At 44.2% G+C, this 14,412-nt stretch overlaps 1 protein-coding gene across 2 annotated transcripts in view; it reads left to right on the forward strand.

Annotated features, from left to right (window-relative positions):
* The first annotated feature begins 16 nt into the window (after positions 1-16).
* ADCY8 (adenylate cyclase 8) overlaps positions 17-14,412 on the forward strand; it is a 121,870-nt gene continuing 107,474 nt past the window's right edge. For both annotated transcript variants that reach the window (XM_027452717.3, XM_038175035.2), the window contains exon 1: positions 17-2,145. In XM_027452717.3, the coding sequence (XP_027308518.2) occupies positions 1,207-2,145 (939 nt within the window). In that variant the 5' untranslated portion in view covers positions 17-1,206. The remainder of the gene's footprint in view (positions 2,146-14,412) is intronic.

Genomic DNA, 14,412 nt, shown 5'->3' on the forward strand with positions numbered 1-14,412 from the left:
CGGGCCGCCCTCCCGCAGCACCACTCCGGTGGCGGCGGCGGTGGCCGCCGGTCCCCGCGGCTCCCGGGGCAGCAGCACCGGCCGCCGGCTGCCCGCCGCAGCACTCCCAGCCGAGCCTGCCCCTCGCCCCTTCCTTCTCCTCCTCCTCCTCCTCCCTACAGCCGGGGGAAGCCCCGGAGACGAACTCCTCCTTGCCTTGAGCCGCCGAGAAGTTGGGATGCTCCCAGCGCTCTTCGCAGGGCTCGGAGTTTAGGGCGGGATTTTCGTTCCTCGCTCTTTCGCTTTTTTAGTTTTCTCTCTCTCTCTCTTTTTATTTTTTTTTTTTTTAATTTTATTTCCCTCCCTATTTTTCCCCCTCTTTTTTTTCCTTTTTTTTTTTTTTTTTTTTTTCCCCTCGTTACCAAGCAAATCGAGCGTCTGCGATGGATGGCAGCCCCGAAACCCCCCCGGGCAGAGGCTCCCCCCTCTGAGCCGGGGCTGCGAGCCCTGCAGGGCATGCCCCGCCGCCGGGGGGATGCGGGCGGGCAGCCCCCGGCCGGCGGCTCCGGCGCCGTGACCGAGGATGCCCGCGACCCCGCCGCCTCTGCCCCCCTGCCCGCACTCGCAGGGTTCCCTCTGACCGCAGCCGCGGGGATTACAGCATCTCCCGGGGACCAGATCTCGGAGAGGAACCCCGACATCCCCCAAAAGCGGAGCTGCCCTCTGTGAACGGCTCTCGGCAAGGCGCCTCCCCATCGCCCCTCCGCGCCTCCAGCCTCGGGATGGGGCCGAGGATCGCCCGCCGGGCAGCGGGGCTGCTCCCGTAGATGCTCCTTTCCTCCCTCCTCCTCTCCGGACCCTCGGCTCGGCTCTCTCCCTGCTCGCCGCCCCCGGGGGTGCTCGCACCCAGCCCGCCGGGGCTCCGGGGCTGCTCCGCAGCCGGGCTCCGCGGGATGCGGCTCCGCGGGGAGCCGCGGGAGCGGGCGAGGGGCGAGGGCCGCAAGCGCTGAGCCGGACCCCAGCGGCAGAGCAGCCCCTCCGCCAGCCCAGCAGCCGGCCCCGGAGACCTGCCTATAAATGTGATCCCCCCACCACCACCCTTTCCATCCCCTCCCTCTTCTCCCGCGGCTCCGTCCCTCTCCCCCGGGTCCCCCCCCTCCGGGTCCCCCCCTCCTTCTTTCCAACCCCCACCCCCCGCCGGTGCTCTGCCCCCCGCCAGTCACCACCATGGAGCTCTCGGAGGTGCGGTGCCTGAGCGACAGCGATGAACTTTACACCATCAACAGGACCCCCCCCGGCAGCAGCAGACCCCAGCGCCTGCTGTGGCAGACGGCCGTGCGCCACATCACCGAGCAGCGCTTCATCCAGGAGCACAGCAGCAGCAGCGGCGGCAGCAGCAGCGGTGGGGGCAAGGGCTTCAGCTCCGAGGAGACCTGCTGCCCCAACCACCACCCTCACCCTCACCACCACCACCACCACCACCATCACCTCCGGCGACAGTCGGCCGGCCGGAGTTTGGGTGGTGAGCGCCACAACAACGGAGGCACCAAAGTCTTCCCGGAGCGCACGAGCAGCAGCGGGGACCTGGGCTTCCTGCCCCTGGACTGTGCCCCCAGTAACTCCGATTTCTTCCTCAACTGGGGCTACACCTACCGCGGGGTGATCTTCCCCACACTCCGCAACTCCTTCAAGTCCCGGGACTTGGAGCGCCTTTATCAGCGCTACTTCTTGGGCCAGCGGCGCAAATCCGAGGTGGTCATGAACATCCTGGACGTACTGACCAAGCTGACCCTGCTGTTCCTCCACCTGACCCTGGCCTCTGCTCCCATGGACCCCATAAAGGGCATTCTCTTGGGCTTCTTCACTGGCATCGAGGTGGTGATCTGTGCCTTAGTGGTGGTCAGGAAGGACACAACCTCATACACCTACCTGCAGTACAGCGGTGTGGTCACCTGGGTGGCCATGGCCACACAGATCCTGGCGGCTGGCCTGGGCTGTGGCCTCCTTGGGGATGGCATTGGCTATGTGCTCTTCACGCTTTTTGCAACCTACAGCATGCTCCCGCTGCCACTCACCTGGGCCATCCTGGCCGGGCTGGTCACCTCCGTCCTGCAGCTCGTCATGCAGCTGGTTATCCCCAGGTTGGCCGTGACTTCCCTCAACCAGGTACTGTGGTGAGGAATGGGTGGGAACTTTCCTCTTTCCCCGTCACCCTGGGTGAGAGGAGATGTGGGGAGTCCCAAGAGATTCTTTCCCCTTTACTGTGGTACTTAGAGGCTCACTGCCTGGGGGGAAGACCACAGGCAAAAGCCAACTTTCTCTGCCCCTCTCACTCCCTCACTGCTTATCCCTCCCGTACACTGTGAGACAAGCAGGGGACTGAGGTTTCACCTCAAGCTGGGGAGGGGTATTCTTCCTGGTCACCCTGTTCCCTCTGCTTATGCATTCACTTCACTGCTGTCCCTTGGAACAGCTTTTTGGGACAAGTCAGGATGATGGGACATTTGTCACTTCCCTCCCTTACTTCCAGCAGTGGTGCATGGGATGAGATAGGAAAGATAACTCTGTCTTGTCCAAGCTCTCCCACTGCTCATTTCTCATTTACTTGCTCATGTCTTTTAACTCTGGATCTGCTGGGACTACTTCTATGTGTGAGCACAGCTTGATCTGGGCTATGGGAAAGGAGCAGGGCACATTGATCTTTTGCAAGGAGAGAAAAGCGATACTCCAACAAAATCAGGGGAAAGGTCCCCCTGGATGTTGTGTGTGAGATCCTGGATTGTCTTTGGAGGGCACTGACAAACCTGTTTTGTTGTTGGTCATGGGACAAATGTTGTGCTGCATCCTTAGAAGTAATGTATAGGACAGATAATCAGTTATATTGGGGACTGGTGGTGCAGTGCAAACAGTTGAGAGGCACTGGGCAAGATAAGTCCTGTTAAAATTGTGACTGACCTTACTTTACACTCACCTGCCTTCTTCCGTAGGAAAGCTAGGACACAATGAACCCCTGCAAAGCAAGAAAATGCTGTCTTTCTAGGGCAACTTAATCCTGGGGATTCTTGCTGCTCCCCTTCCCCCCACCTCTTCCCAGACTGTCACAGCTCTGTGCTACCAATATTTCACAGCAGATTATCATCTCCATTTGGCTAGCTCCAGGGAATCGGTGAGGAGGGGGTGGAGGTACTGGCAGATAATCCCCAAGGGAGGGAGGGTGCAGAGGAATGTGCTGCTGGTGGCATATTGTTTACATGACTGCTGGGATGCGCAGCTGGGAAGTGGCTGATCTTTCACCTGTAAGTGTTGATGACGATGGTTCATGGTACACATCTACATCCCTCAGACCCTGGCCCTCCTATAACCCCTGTCCACCCCTGTCTGTGCCTTTCTTCCGCACATGTGAGCTGTGGGGCTACCTGACCTCACTTCCCAGTGGCCAGGCTCACCCTGTTTCAAGAGAAGCTGACCCAGTGTGCTGTGCCTTGATGAGCTCTGTGGATGTAAAGCAATTAGACTGGGCAGAGTTGTTGTTGCTCAGCTCTTGATAACGTGCTGATGAATGAACTGCAGCTGTGTGCTGTGTCCCACTCTCATGCACTGCCGGTGTTATTAGTGCTGGGTCAAAAGCTGTGTGAGTTATGCTCATTTCTTAATGCACTTCCACGTCCTATCTCAGAGCTGAGTAAAGCACTGCTGTCTCATTATGCACAGGTATCACAGCTGTTTAGCTGGTCCTCCCACCCCCACACTCATTTCCCACAGACAACCCTAACAAAGACATTTCCTGGGAGAGATACTAATATCTTCATTTCGCAGCCCAGTACCTTTCCAGTTGTGTGAACGAACCGCCTGTGAGCGGTGCACAGAGATTACCAGCCAGATGATTGCCTTCATGAACTCCGTATACAAATCTCCTTAACAGGATCTGCGCAGATTGCCACACATCGCTGTCCATTTACACCAGCCGTCCCAGAGCCCAATTAACTCCCCCTAATTACTCTCCTCTTTCGGCCCTTTGCCTTCACCCCGCTACGGGAGAGGCCGGATCCTTCCTCACCCCGCGGCTTTTTGTGCAAGGGGCACAAAACTCCCAGCAGGAGATGAGCGGGAGGAAATGCGTGGGAGATGCGCGGGAGATGCGCGGGAGATGCGCGGCGCCCCCCCCGGGCGCTGTCCGCCAGCGCGGTGCTGAAGCGGCCCGGGGGCTCCCTCCAGCGGCCCGGTGGGAGCCTGCCTGTCGTCCTTCAAGAGTTGGCGATTGAGGGCTTCTACGGCTGATGGAGGGTAGTATGTAACTACAGGTGAATGCAGACCGTGTCATCTGGGTTATACATACAGCAAATTTTAGGGACAGCGCACATTTCTTGAACTCACAGCCAAAGTACTTTTATCACAAGGCTTATTTTCCCGAGTAAAATACCTCATGTTCCCTTCGGAGAAGCCTTACAAGTCTAAATAACCCATGTGATTATGTAGCAATACCTGTGACCATCTTTCTGTGCCTCGGGATGCAGGCAGTTGGTCACCCTCAATCAGATCTGGGAATTAAAGTATACAGTTTGAAAGAAAAACCAGGGGCTAGAATTCTGATCATGAGTCTAAATAATGGGTTTCCCACTGATTTTGATGAGCCCAGGATTTCATGCAGAAAAAATACTGAACTAAATTCTGAATACAAAGAATTGTATATCCTGGAGTCAGCTTCTTACTGCACCCAGTAGTATCCAAGGGGACAGTTGTCCAGATCCTCTTCTCAGTCATATAGGTATAAATTTGTTATTTCTCCCTAAACTGATAAAATTGCAATAGTTTATACAAGAGGAAAAGCAAGTACTTTGAACTGTTTTCCCATAATCTCTTAGTTAATTTTTGGTCTCATTGATAAATACATTCACAAGCAGTTTAAATCATTTGTAATGCTGAACACAAGCACACAGTACTGCCTCATTCAGCTTTTTGTTGAATTTAACAAAATATTCATTTTTATGAATGCTCAGAGTCCACCATTTTCTCCTGCAGCAACACTTAAGAGGTTATTACATTTTTTCCTCCTTTGCACTACCAAAATTAATCTGAACTAACATCCTAGGTAAAAGTGGAAGAGAAAAAACACCTTGTGACTACTTGACTACTTTTTTTTTTTTTTTTTTTTTTTTATAAAAAAAAGCAAACATAGAATCACTGGTTCCTATTTTGCTTACTGCTCAGTGTTTCTGGGGAGATGTGAACAGCCTGAAACTCAGCTGACCCCAGCCCAAAATGTTGAGCAATGTGCTGCTGCTCAGCCTGTGAAGAGACGGGACAAAAGTCCTGACATCATGATTTAAGTATAGGAAATGCTGATACTGACTTAAGTATTAATTCTCTCAGGAATCAGATGAGAAATACAAGATCTTACTGATAAACAAGTGCATTGATTTTTATTCCTGATCAGATACTTTGCTGGGGGTCATATTTACTTCTGACATTCTCCCAAAGGAACATTTCATTTGTATTACATTCCTTCTGTTTTCTTGGTGATAATGTGGTATAAGAACCAAAATTTCTAAGACCATATATGTGTTCCAGGCATATGGGGAAGAATAAACAACTCAAAGCTCCTTAGTGTTATATAACGTAGGCAGATGATAATATAGACATGGGTTTTGACAGGCTCGGAATTATGTAAGCATACACTGGATTTTAAGCCTCTGCCCATGCATCCCTCATTCATATGAGTGAATTCCTTTGCAGTCAGTAAGCTTACTCCTTTAAGTCATCTGCATAATGGATGTCTTGAAGGATCAAGTTTGAAATTATACATATTAAATCAAACTTTACAAATATATTTAGAAATAACCTTAAAGTAGGTAATACCAAGACAGGGGTAACTCATTCTTTTCCCTTGGATAGCATCTGTCTTTCCAAGTCTATGCAGTTCTGTGAATTAGCACAGTGATTTTTGCATTATTTTTTCCCAAAAAACTCGTTCTCAGGGTTGCTTATTACTAAAAGAGGAAGAATTCATGAAGCCACAAAGAGTCCTTTGGTGATGAACCTGTATAACTATATAATGGCAAATGACAGCTTTTTTATGCATATATCAGCTATATGATTTCTAAAATCTGATCATAGATATCAGCACACCCAGCACAAGTATCAAGCACACCCATCTCTTCAAACTTTATGCCAAATGCTTGTGGAATATCTTTTAAAACTGTAATGTATAAGGATATTTTAAAGTTGGGAACCATTTGAGAATCAGAATCTAATCTCGCCACTTTTATCCCTATAGTTGCTTTCATACTATGATTTACAATTCATTTTTTTTTCTGCCATAGTCAGCTGTGGGTGATTTATAACCTGATGCTATGATTTTAGACTGGATTATATGATCTAGTTCCTTTTTATATCCTGTAACATCACCTGACCAGTATCAGTGGGTCACAGCATAATTAGATTAAAATTGGATACTCTTTTCTCCGAAGCAGCTGCATCATTGTTGTGCTAAGTAGGGCAAATGCATTAGTTATATTTACAATTTGATGATTAATTACCTTCAGAGAGTTCCTCCAAAATGGAGGAACTCAGGCAGAAACATGAATGAAGCTTGCTTTTATCAGTAAATTTCAGCTTACAATGTAGTCAGTGCACTTGTTCTCAATGAAAGTTACTTTGCTGGATCTGACAGATTTGATTTTTGTGCCATTAGAACACCTCTGGTTTGTTTTTAAGTTTTTGTTTATTGTTTGCTTACAGTTTCTCATGGTCCAGAAAGAAGCATAAGCTCTAAACTAGCAACATCTAATACAAAATTATCGCGTACTGGAGTAGTGCAGTTACAGCTGACACTTAACAACAGATCATGATGGAAAGATCCTTATTAGTCTGTACAGATACTGAAGGGAATACACATCTCCATTCCACCCTCTTACTGAACCTTTCAATCCTGTCAATGATGTGACCTGTGCAGAAAATAAAAGGGGCAAAATGAGAACCATTTAATGGATTATCCTCTTTACAAAGGACAGAGAAATTGAGGAGTGGGAGGATTTCTTCCCCCAATTTCCTTATTTCAGGAACATCTGGCTAAGCATAAGAAAAGCTAGAGTATGTTATGTAGAAAGTGAATTTTAGTAAACAGAAATGAATTAGGATTTTGAAATTATGTTTAAAGTAATGGAAACTCTAAACATGAAAACCCTTACTCAGCTGGTGCCTAGTACCCCATCCCTGCAGGCAGCTTGCTAACATCCCATTTCTTTAAGCACAGTGTTCTTGTACTTGTCCACAATTCTGTTTCTGAGCATCTGATGAAGTGCCTCAACAACTTAGTATTAAAGTCACCTTTCAGCCAAGCCAGAATCCAAACACTATTCTAGTGGAAACACATTTCATGGTTGTAAGTGTCTTCCTTATGGTTTAGAAATGGATAAGAAGGGGCTTGTGCTCTTCTTCTAAGTAAGAAACGCAGTTCCAAGAATGTGGCAGGCCAAGGTTTAAATCTCTGTGACTCTAATGGGGATTGGAATACACCACTCCTTACCTCAGAGAGTTTCCAAAGAAAACCTTCACCCACTCCTTGGAAAACTGTTCTTCTAGGAAGATAAAAGTTCAAGATTAGGTGTTCCCAGGAAGAAGAAGAAAAAAAAAAAAAAAAAAAACTTGAATCTGTAGCCAACTGATTAAGGAATTCATCTTTTCTGATGTCCTTGCTGAACATTTTAGTGTTTTATATAATGCTATTAAATCTTTCCCTCAAGCACATGTCCCAACCAACAGACTCTATGCTCTGGTTGCCTCTCTCTGACCTGATGAATCTTTCCCAGACAATTTCTCTGCTTTCTTTTCTGCTGCTCCTCTAGCTCCCCAAAACCAAGCAGAGCCTACAGGGAAGTCAGTCCTTAGGGAGGAAGGAGATATTGAATGAGGGTGAGCCTCCAGTCATTGAGCTATTGTTATACAGATTTATAGATGTTTTAAAAGATAATGGTAGGCCCAGTTCAGTGTTGAGACAAAGAGACAGAGACAGTACCCTTGGTGGTGAGGAGTGGGGAAGGGGACACGCAGCTGAAAATCCCAAATATAGGGGAAAGACTTCATAGTGAAACTCTAAATCATAGGGAAATAGATTTAAGACATACTCTCAGTCTTTCATAGTTCCCTCCTAGCTAGTTCTCCTCTTGCTCATTGTGCTGGCTACTTTATACTCAGTCTCAAACATGGTTTATCATGTGTTATATAAGGACCTATTAGAGGATGGTGGCACTCAACATACATTTCTGTCTTAAACTCTTGCAGTCATATGTTTGCAAATTACGTGTACGATGTCCCTTATTGTGGCTTCTGAGGGTTTGTTTTTGTTGTTGTTGTTGTTAATTTGTTTCATCTCTAACCTCCCCTTCAGAGAAAAACTGTTTCTTCTGCTCTGTTCTTGGTGCAGTGCAGCTTGTACCCATCCCTAGCACAGCAGAGATTGTAGAGTTGCAATCTGGCCCAAGAAGGGAGATGAATGCAAATCACTGTTATTGGTGCAGTGAATTTTGAGCATTCTGGTGCTAGCCTCACTCATTCAAACCAGGGATAAAAGAGACCTGGATGGCCAAAAGGGATCAATCACAGAAAGTACTGAGTTCTTGCACAGCATTTCTTGGTACTAAGGATCTTACTAAGAAACCTTACTAGGATGTGACTGACACAGAAACTCCCAAAACCTTGATATAGGGACTTGATTTAAAGCCCACAGAGTGTAATGAAAGGAATCCCACAGACATTAGGAGCTTTAGGTAAACAAAGAAGCTTGTTTAGAAATATTGCTCTGAATCTGCATTTCTTCTGGAGGAGAGCACAAACGTGGACATCCAAGTCCTCCAGGAATATCTTGGAGTGAGCTCTGTCACTCTTATCTCTCCAAACACCCAAGTCTGCAGACAGAGATATGAGTGTGGTACTGCATAATCTAGAACAAAAATTATCAGGAAATGAACACAGGGTAAACTGCAAAGCCAGACAGTCATTGGCTGACAGAGTAATATTTCCTCATGCAAGTTTTGCTTATAAGCAACTATTTTAAGAAGTGCTGCTACTTCATTTGCCAGCTTCTGCTGCTGCAAGGTTTCACGCAGTTAGCCTTAGAAGAGAGAGGAAGGCTGCCAAGTTCATTAATTAACCAGTGCTGCAGTCTGAGAAATGGTTGGAGCATATTATCATAAAAAATAAAATGAACTCAAATAATTTTTTTTCACTACCCCAACAAATAACCATGTATATCCTGAATAGTCTGATGCTGGTGTTGTCATTTTGTAAGATGGTCTCAGCTTTAATCTAAGGAACAATTGTCCCTGGTATAAATGAAAGAATATTTGAATGAGTTGAGTTATTCAATTCTTCTACCTATTCAGTTTTGGTTTTCAAATTTGACTTGATCATTACGGTTTTGGATTTTTTTATTATTATTTTTTAATATCTTTGCCTTTGTTTCTAACAGTACAGTCCCTTAAAAATAAAATGCAGAAATCACTCTTTACTGAAATCAACGGAAGCTTTCAACAGAGGCAGAATCCTAATTAGGAAAAAACTGTTTATTTCTTTGGAGGGATACAATCTCCATGTATTCTGTTATTTCTCCTTTGTTCACACTCCTCTGCTTTGTTTACCTGGGAGCTACTCAAGAATGGAGCGATCTGTTCTCTCCTGCTCGCCTTAGGTCTACCACAGTAGAAACTTCATCAGTAAATCCAGAGGTATCATCATGATGCAAATAAGAAACAATAATAACCAGGAAAATCAATCAGCATAGAAGATCTATGTGATATTATATTAGGCATCAAGTAAGGAGTAAGGATCCTAGTTAAAGAAATGAATTAGATCTTATGGCAGTTACTCAAGTAACTGAACAAGATCCAGATATACACATTCTTTTATCGTGTGATTTTCTGTCATATATTAAAGTATCTCTAATGTTTATTAGTATTAATATTTTCCCTGTGCATACTAGATAGGGTTATAATTGATGTGGAAATCATCCCACACATGCTCAGCATGGTTCTAATTTAACGTGCCAGACATGCATATTCTTTTAGAAGAAGGAGTTGTATGCACCACAGATTTCAGCTAGGGACTAGGAGTGAGGATCATTCCCATTTCATCACTAAATTTATCAATGGCCTGTGCTGACCCACACACATCACTTTATGTTTCTGTGCTTCAGTTGATTTGAAAATTTGCCTTTCTCAGTTGCTATAATATGTGACTAATACATTCAATTGCTTTGAGATTTTTGTGCAAAACATGCCCATCACCTTCCATGATGTAAAAAGAAGACTACTGACTTGTCAGCCACGCATGTTTTGTTAAAAAATGAATGTGCTGAATGTAGTGGTAATGGTTTCATTATAACTCATCTTTTTTTTTTTTTTTTTTTTTTTTTTTAAAAAAAAAAAGCCTGTCTCTGTATAATTCTCTTCTACTTCAGCCAGATCATAAATGACTCTATGATCTCTTTACATTAGTCCATACAGTAAAAGCCATACAGTTTATACAGGTCTGTGTATGGGTTACAGAGTAAGCCTCATCCTCAGATGTCCTTCTCATGACCCCATGACTCTTGCTTTTACATCCAAACAGTGAAGCAGTTTCAGTGATTGGAATGGAGCACATTCCCACCTGGATTCATTTGTTGCCTTAATAGAGATCTTTCCTAACATGGCTCTATAGATTCAAACCCTTTCATGTGGAATTGAAGGAAAACAAGAGATCAAATCTTGATCCTTGTGCAAATGCTGTAAGCTCTTGGGCCGGGAGCAATTTCTCCTTCCTGGGCACTGTGTGAAATTGGCTGGGGTATCTAGGTCTCAGGTTGAACTCTTTGCTGCCCAAAAATAATTAGCCAAAGTTAGGACACATTAGTTAGGACACGATTAGCCAAAGATGGAACACATTTCAGAATTCAGTCTATCCTTTTCTCCAAAGGCTGTAGCTATACTAACTCTAACCTAATCTATCTAATACAAAAATTATAATATCCCATATTTAAAGTTCTAAAGTTTCCAACTACTTCATAGATTTGCATATATTCATATTAGATAGATACAAATACTCAGAAAAGGTAATGATGTGGAATTTCATGATTTATTCTTTTTTATTCTTTTTTTATTCTTTTTTTTTGTTGTTTTTGTTTTGTAACTTGCTTTCTGGTTCAGTAATTACATTTGCAAGTCAAAATAATATTTACTATGTTCCTAAAGTTTGTGTATATTTAAAGGGAGTTTATAGGTGCAATTTAAAAATGGAAAATACACATGCCATTAATTAAGAGACATTTTTCATAATTACCATCATTAAAAACTCAAACTATAATCTAGAAATCAGACTGTCTTCTTTTGGCTGATATGGATTCAGCAGTTGCAGATTTACAAAGAACTTTCAAATTCCTTAGTCAGAACATAGAATCCTTCAACGTATAGTGAAAATCCAAAGAATCAAAAAATATATATATTAAAAAAAAACAAAAAAACAATAACAACAACAAAAAAAAAACAACACTAGAGCATCCTACAAGTAAGGAAAGATCATAAATCATAAAGACATACATACAAAAATTCTCACAGACCTTGTAGAAAGTTTGTGGTCTACAAAATCTGGAAGGGTAGACAGTCATAGCAACTACTCACTGGATAGTCATCTGGTCTATAGCCTATTCATATGTGATCTAGGGACCTAAAAGTACAGGGTGGTAGTCAGTTGGATTTTTGATTTCTGTAAGCTAAGGGGCTCCTTAAATCCTTAAGAGAAATGGACATACTGGAGTGAGTCCAGAGAAAGGCGTAGGGTGAAGGGACTAGAAAACAAGACATGAGGAGTGGCTGATGGAACTGATGTTGTTTAGTGTGGAGCAAAAAAAGGTTGAGGAAAGAACTCATTGTCTTCAACTACTTGAAAAGAGATTGTAGTGAGGTGGTTGTTGGTCTCTTTTTTCAAGTGATAAGTGATAGGACATGAGGAAACGATCTGAGGTTGCACCAAGGGAGATTTAGAATATTGAGAAGAATTTCTTCAAGGAGAGCATGTTTAAATGTTGAAACAGGCTGCCCAGGGAGGTGGTGGAGTCACAATCCCTAAAGGTATTTAAGAAACGTGTGGATGTGGTGCTTAGGGACATAGTTTAGTGACGGATTTGATAGTGTTTGGTATGTGATGGCTGGACTTGATGATCTTAAGGGACTTTTTCAACCTAAATGATTCTCTCATTCTAAGATGATTAAAGGACTGGAACTTCTGACCAATGAGGTGAGGCTGAGAGAATTGGGTTTGTTCGGTCTGGACAAAACACACAGCTAGGGCAGGGCACAGTTCCTGTGCTCACAGTACAGGACCTTGTTTAGCATACATGCCATGCTTTCTGCACCCACTTCATTCTATTTCAGTCCATTTCAGCCTCAAATCCTGCACTGAGACATAACTGCAGGCTTGTATCATGTCATCACGTGGCATGGTACTACACTTCTTCATGGAATATGGTCTATGGACTTATCACCATCCCCACCCTGTGATATCATGCAGCCCTGAAGCACAAGCTTATAGCAAACATCAGGCACATATACAATTAGTGAATCTAACTTCTCAAGCTTGTCCAGGTCCCTTTAGATGACATCCCTTCCTTCTATTGTATCAACTGCACCATTCAGCTTGGTGTCATCTGCAAACCTGATGAGAGTGCACACAATCCCATTGTCTATGTCATTGTTATTAAACAATACTGGTCCCAGGACAGGCCTCTGACAGACAAGTCTCATCACCAGCCTCCACCTGGACATACAGGCATTGACCACCATTCTCTGGGTGTGACCTCCAAGCCAATTCCTTATCCACTGAATGATCTACCCTTCAAATCTGTATCTCTCCACTTTGGAGATCAGGTTGAAATCCCTGGCCTGGATGAGAGTGTGTGAGTGTGGTGTTTCTCGTAGCATCTTCTTGTAGAATATGCTTTTTTCTCTATGTGTGACACTCAACATGGTTTCATCAGACCTAAGGCTGTTTTATGTTGCTGGAGTAGCAGAGCACTTTTCCTAGGGCTGAAATTTCTACCCCTGCCAGAAAGCAGAGAATTGGGCATTTACTTTTGAACAGACACAAAATGCTCCTTTTCTTCTCCAATAAAGGTTCTTAGCAGCATACAATTGTAATTCAGGGAACATGGTGGATAATGTTCTCTTCAAGGGCAATAAACTCTGACCTTGCCAGGATAATCATGTTTTTCATGTTGTGAAAGGCAATACACTCATTCAGCAAAATGCCTTTATTTCCAGACTACAAAATCAGCATCAGAAATTCAGATCAACTATAAAGAAATCTTCAATAAAATATTTTTAGTTTGCCATTTCGACTCCTGCCTGATACAGGAATTGCTTAGTAATGATGAATACTCTGCAAATTCATGCTGGGTTTTCTGTTCAGAATAAAAGATGGCATAAAGCACATGTATAATACAGACACTCTTGTTTTTCTTAGTGGAATTAGGGTGGTAGAGTAAGAGGTAGGTCAACCCATATTTACTTTAAATTTTTATCATAATTTTGAAGACAGACACAACAGTTTGTTGATAAGAACATACTTTTCTGAAACATCTGGATGATCCAATTCAAATCCAATGGTACTGCTGAGATGCTGGAAGCCCTGGAGCAAGTTGGCTAGTGAGGTACCACTACTTGCAATTGCAAATCCTGCAGATCAGCAGAACCTTCCTCTGTAATCCAGCGAGTTTTTATTGAATACTGAGGTCAACATGACCCTCTATCTCCTAGAGCAGAGATTTTTCAAACAGCAGTGAAAATGACTCTTCCATTTCAGTTTCAATTTGAGGTCAGAGGAAACTTCAAGCTGAGAGTGACCATAACCACATTTTTCATCCCTCATCAAACTGTTTTTATGGCATTCATTTCAAAAATAGTGTACACCCCTCTGGAAACTCCAGAACCTCTCTGATGTTTCCAAATTGATGTCAGGAACAGTGAGACTTTGGTCCAGTCATTATTTCATTCAAGGGAATCTATTGAAAAAAAGAAAAAAGAAAAAAAACACACACACACACACAAAAAAAAAAAAAAAAAACCCTAAGTGATTTTTTCCTCTGTGAGACTGTGAAGAGAAGGCTATGCAGACTAATGTCTTTCCAGGTCTCCAAGGAAATATTTTGTGTAGTGGACTACTCTGGTGGCAGAATCTTCCATTTCATTTTCAGAGACAGAGCTCTGCTACCCCATCTTGCATTGACCTTCAGAACCAGGTCATTAGGCTTGTTTGGATGGGTACAGTGCAGAGTGCATGTGCCCAGCATACTTCTAGGCTTGAGATTGGAAGTTTGCATATGAACAGATAACCACTGGTCTTTGCTGGCTTGAGAATGCTTGTGTCACACTCTGCTGTGAATCATAACCCTGTTCCTTGAGCAGG

The sequence above is a fragment of the Anas platyrhynchos genome, chromosome 2 (genome assembly GCF_047663525.1).
Source record: "Anas platyrhynchos isolate ZD024472 breed Pekin duck chromosome 2, IASCAAS_PekinDuck_T2T, whole genome shotgun sequence".
NCBI lineage: Eukaryota > Metazoa > Chordata > Aves > Anseriformes > Anatidae > Anas > Anas platyrhynchos.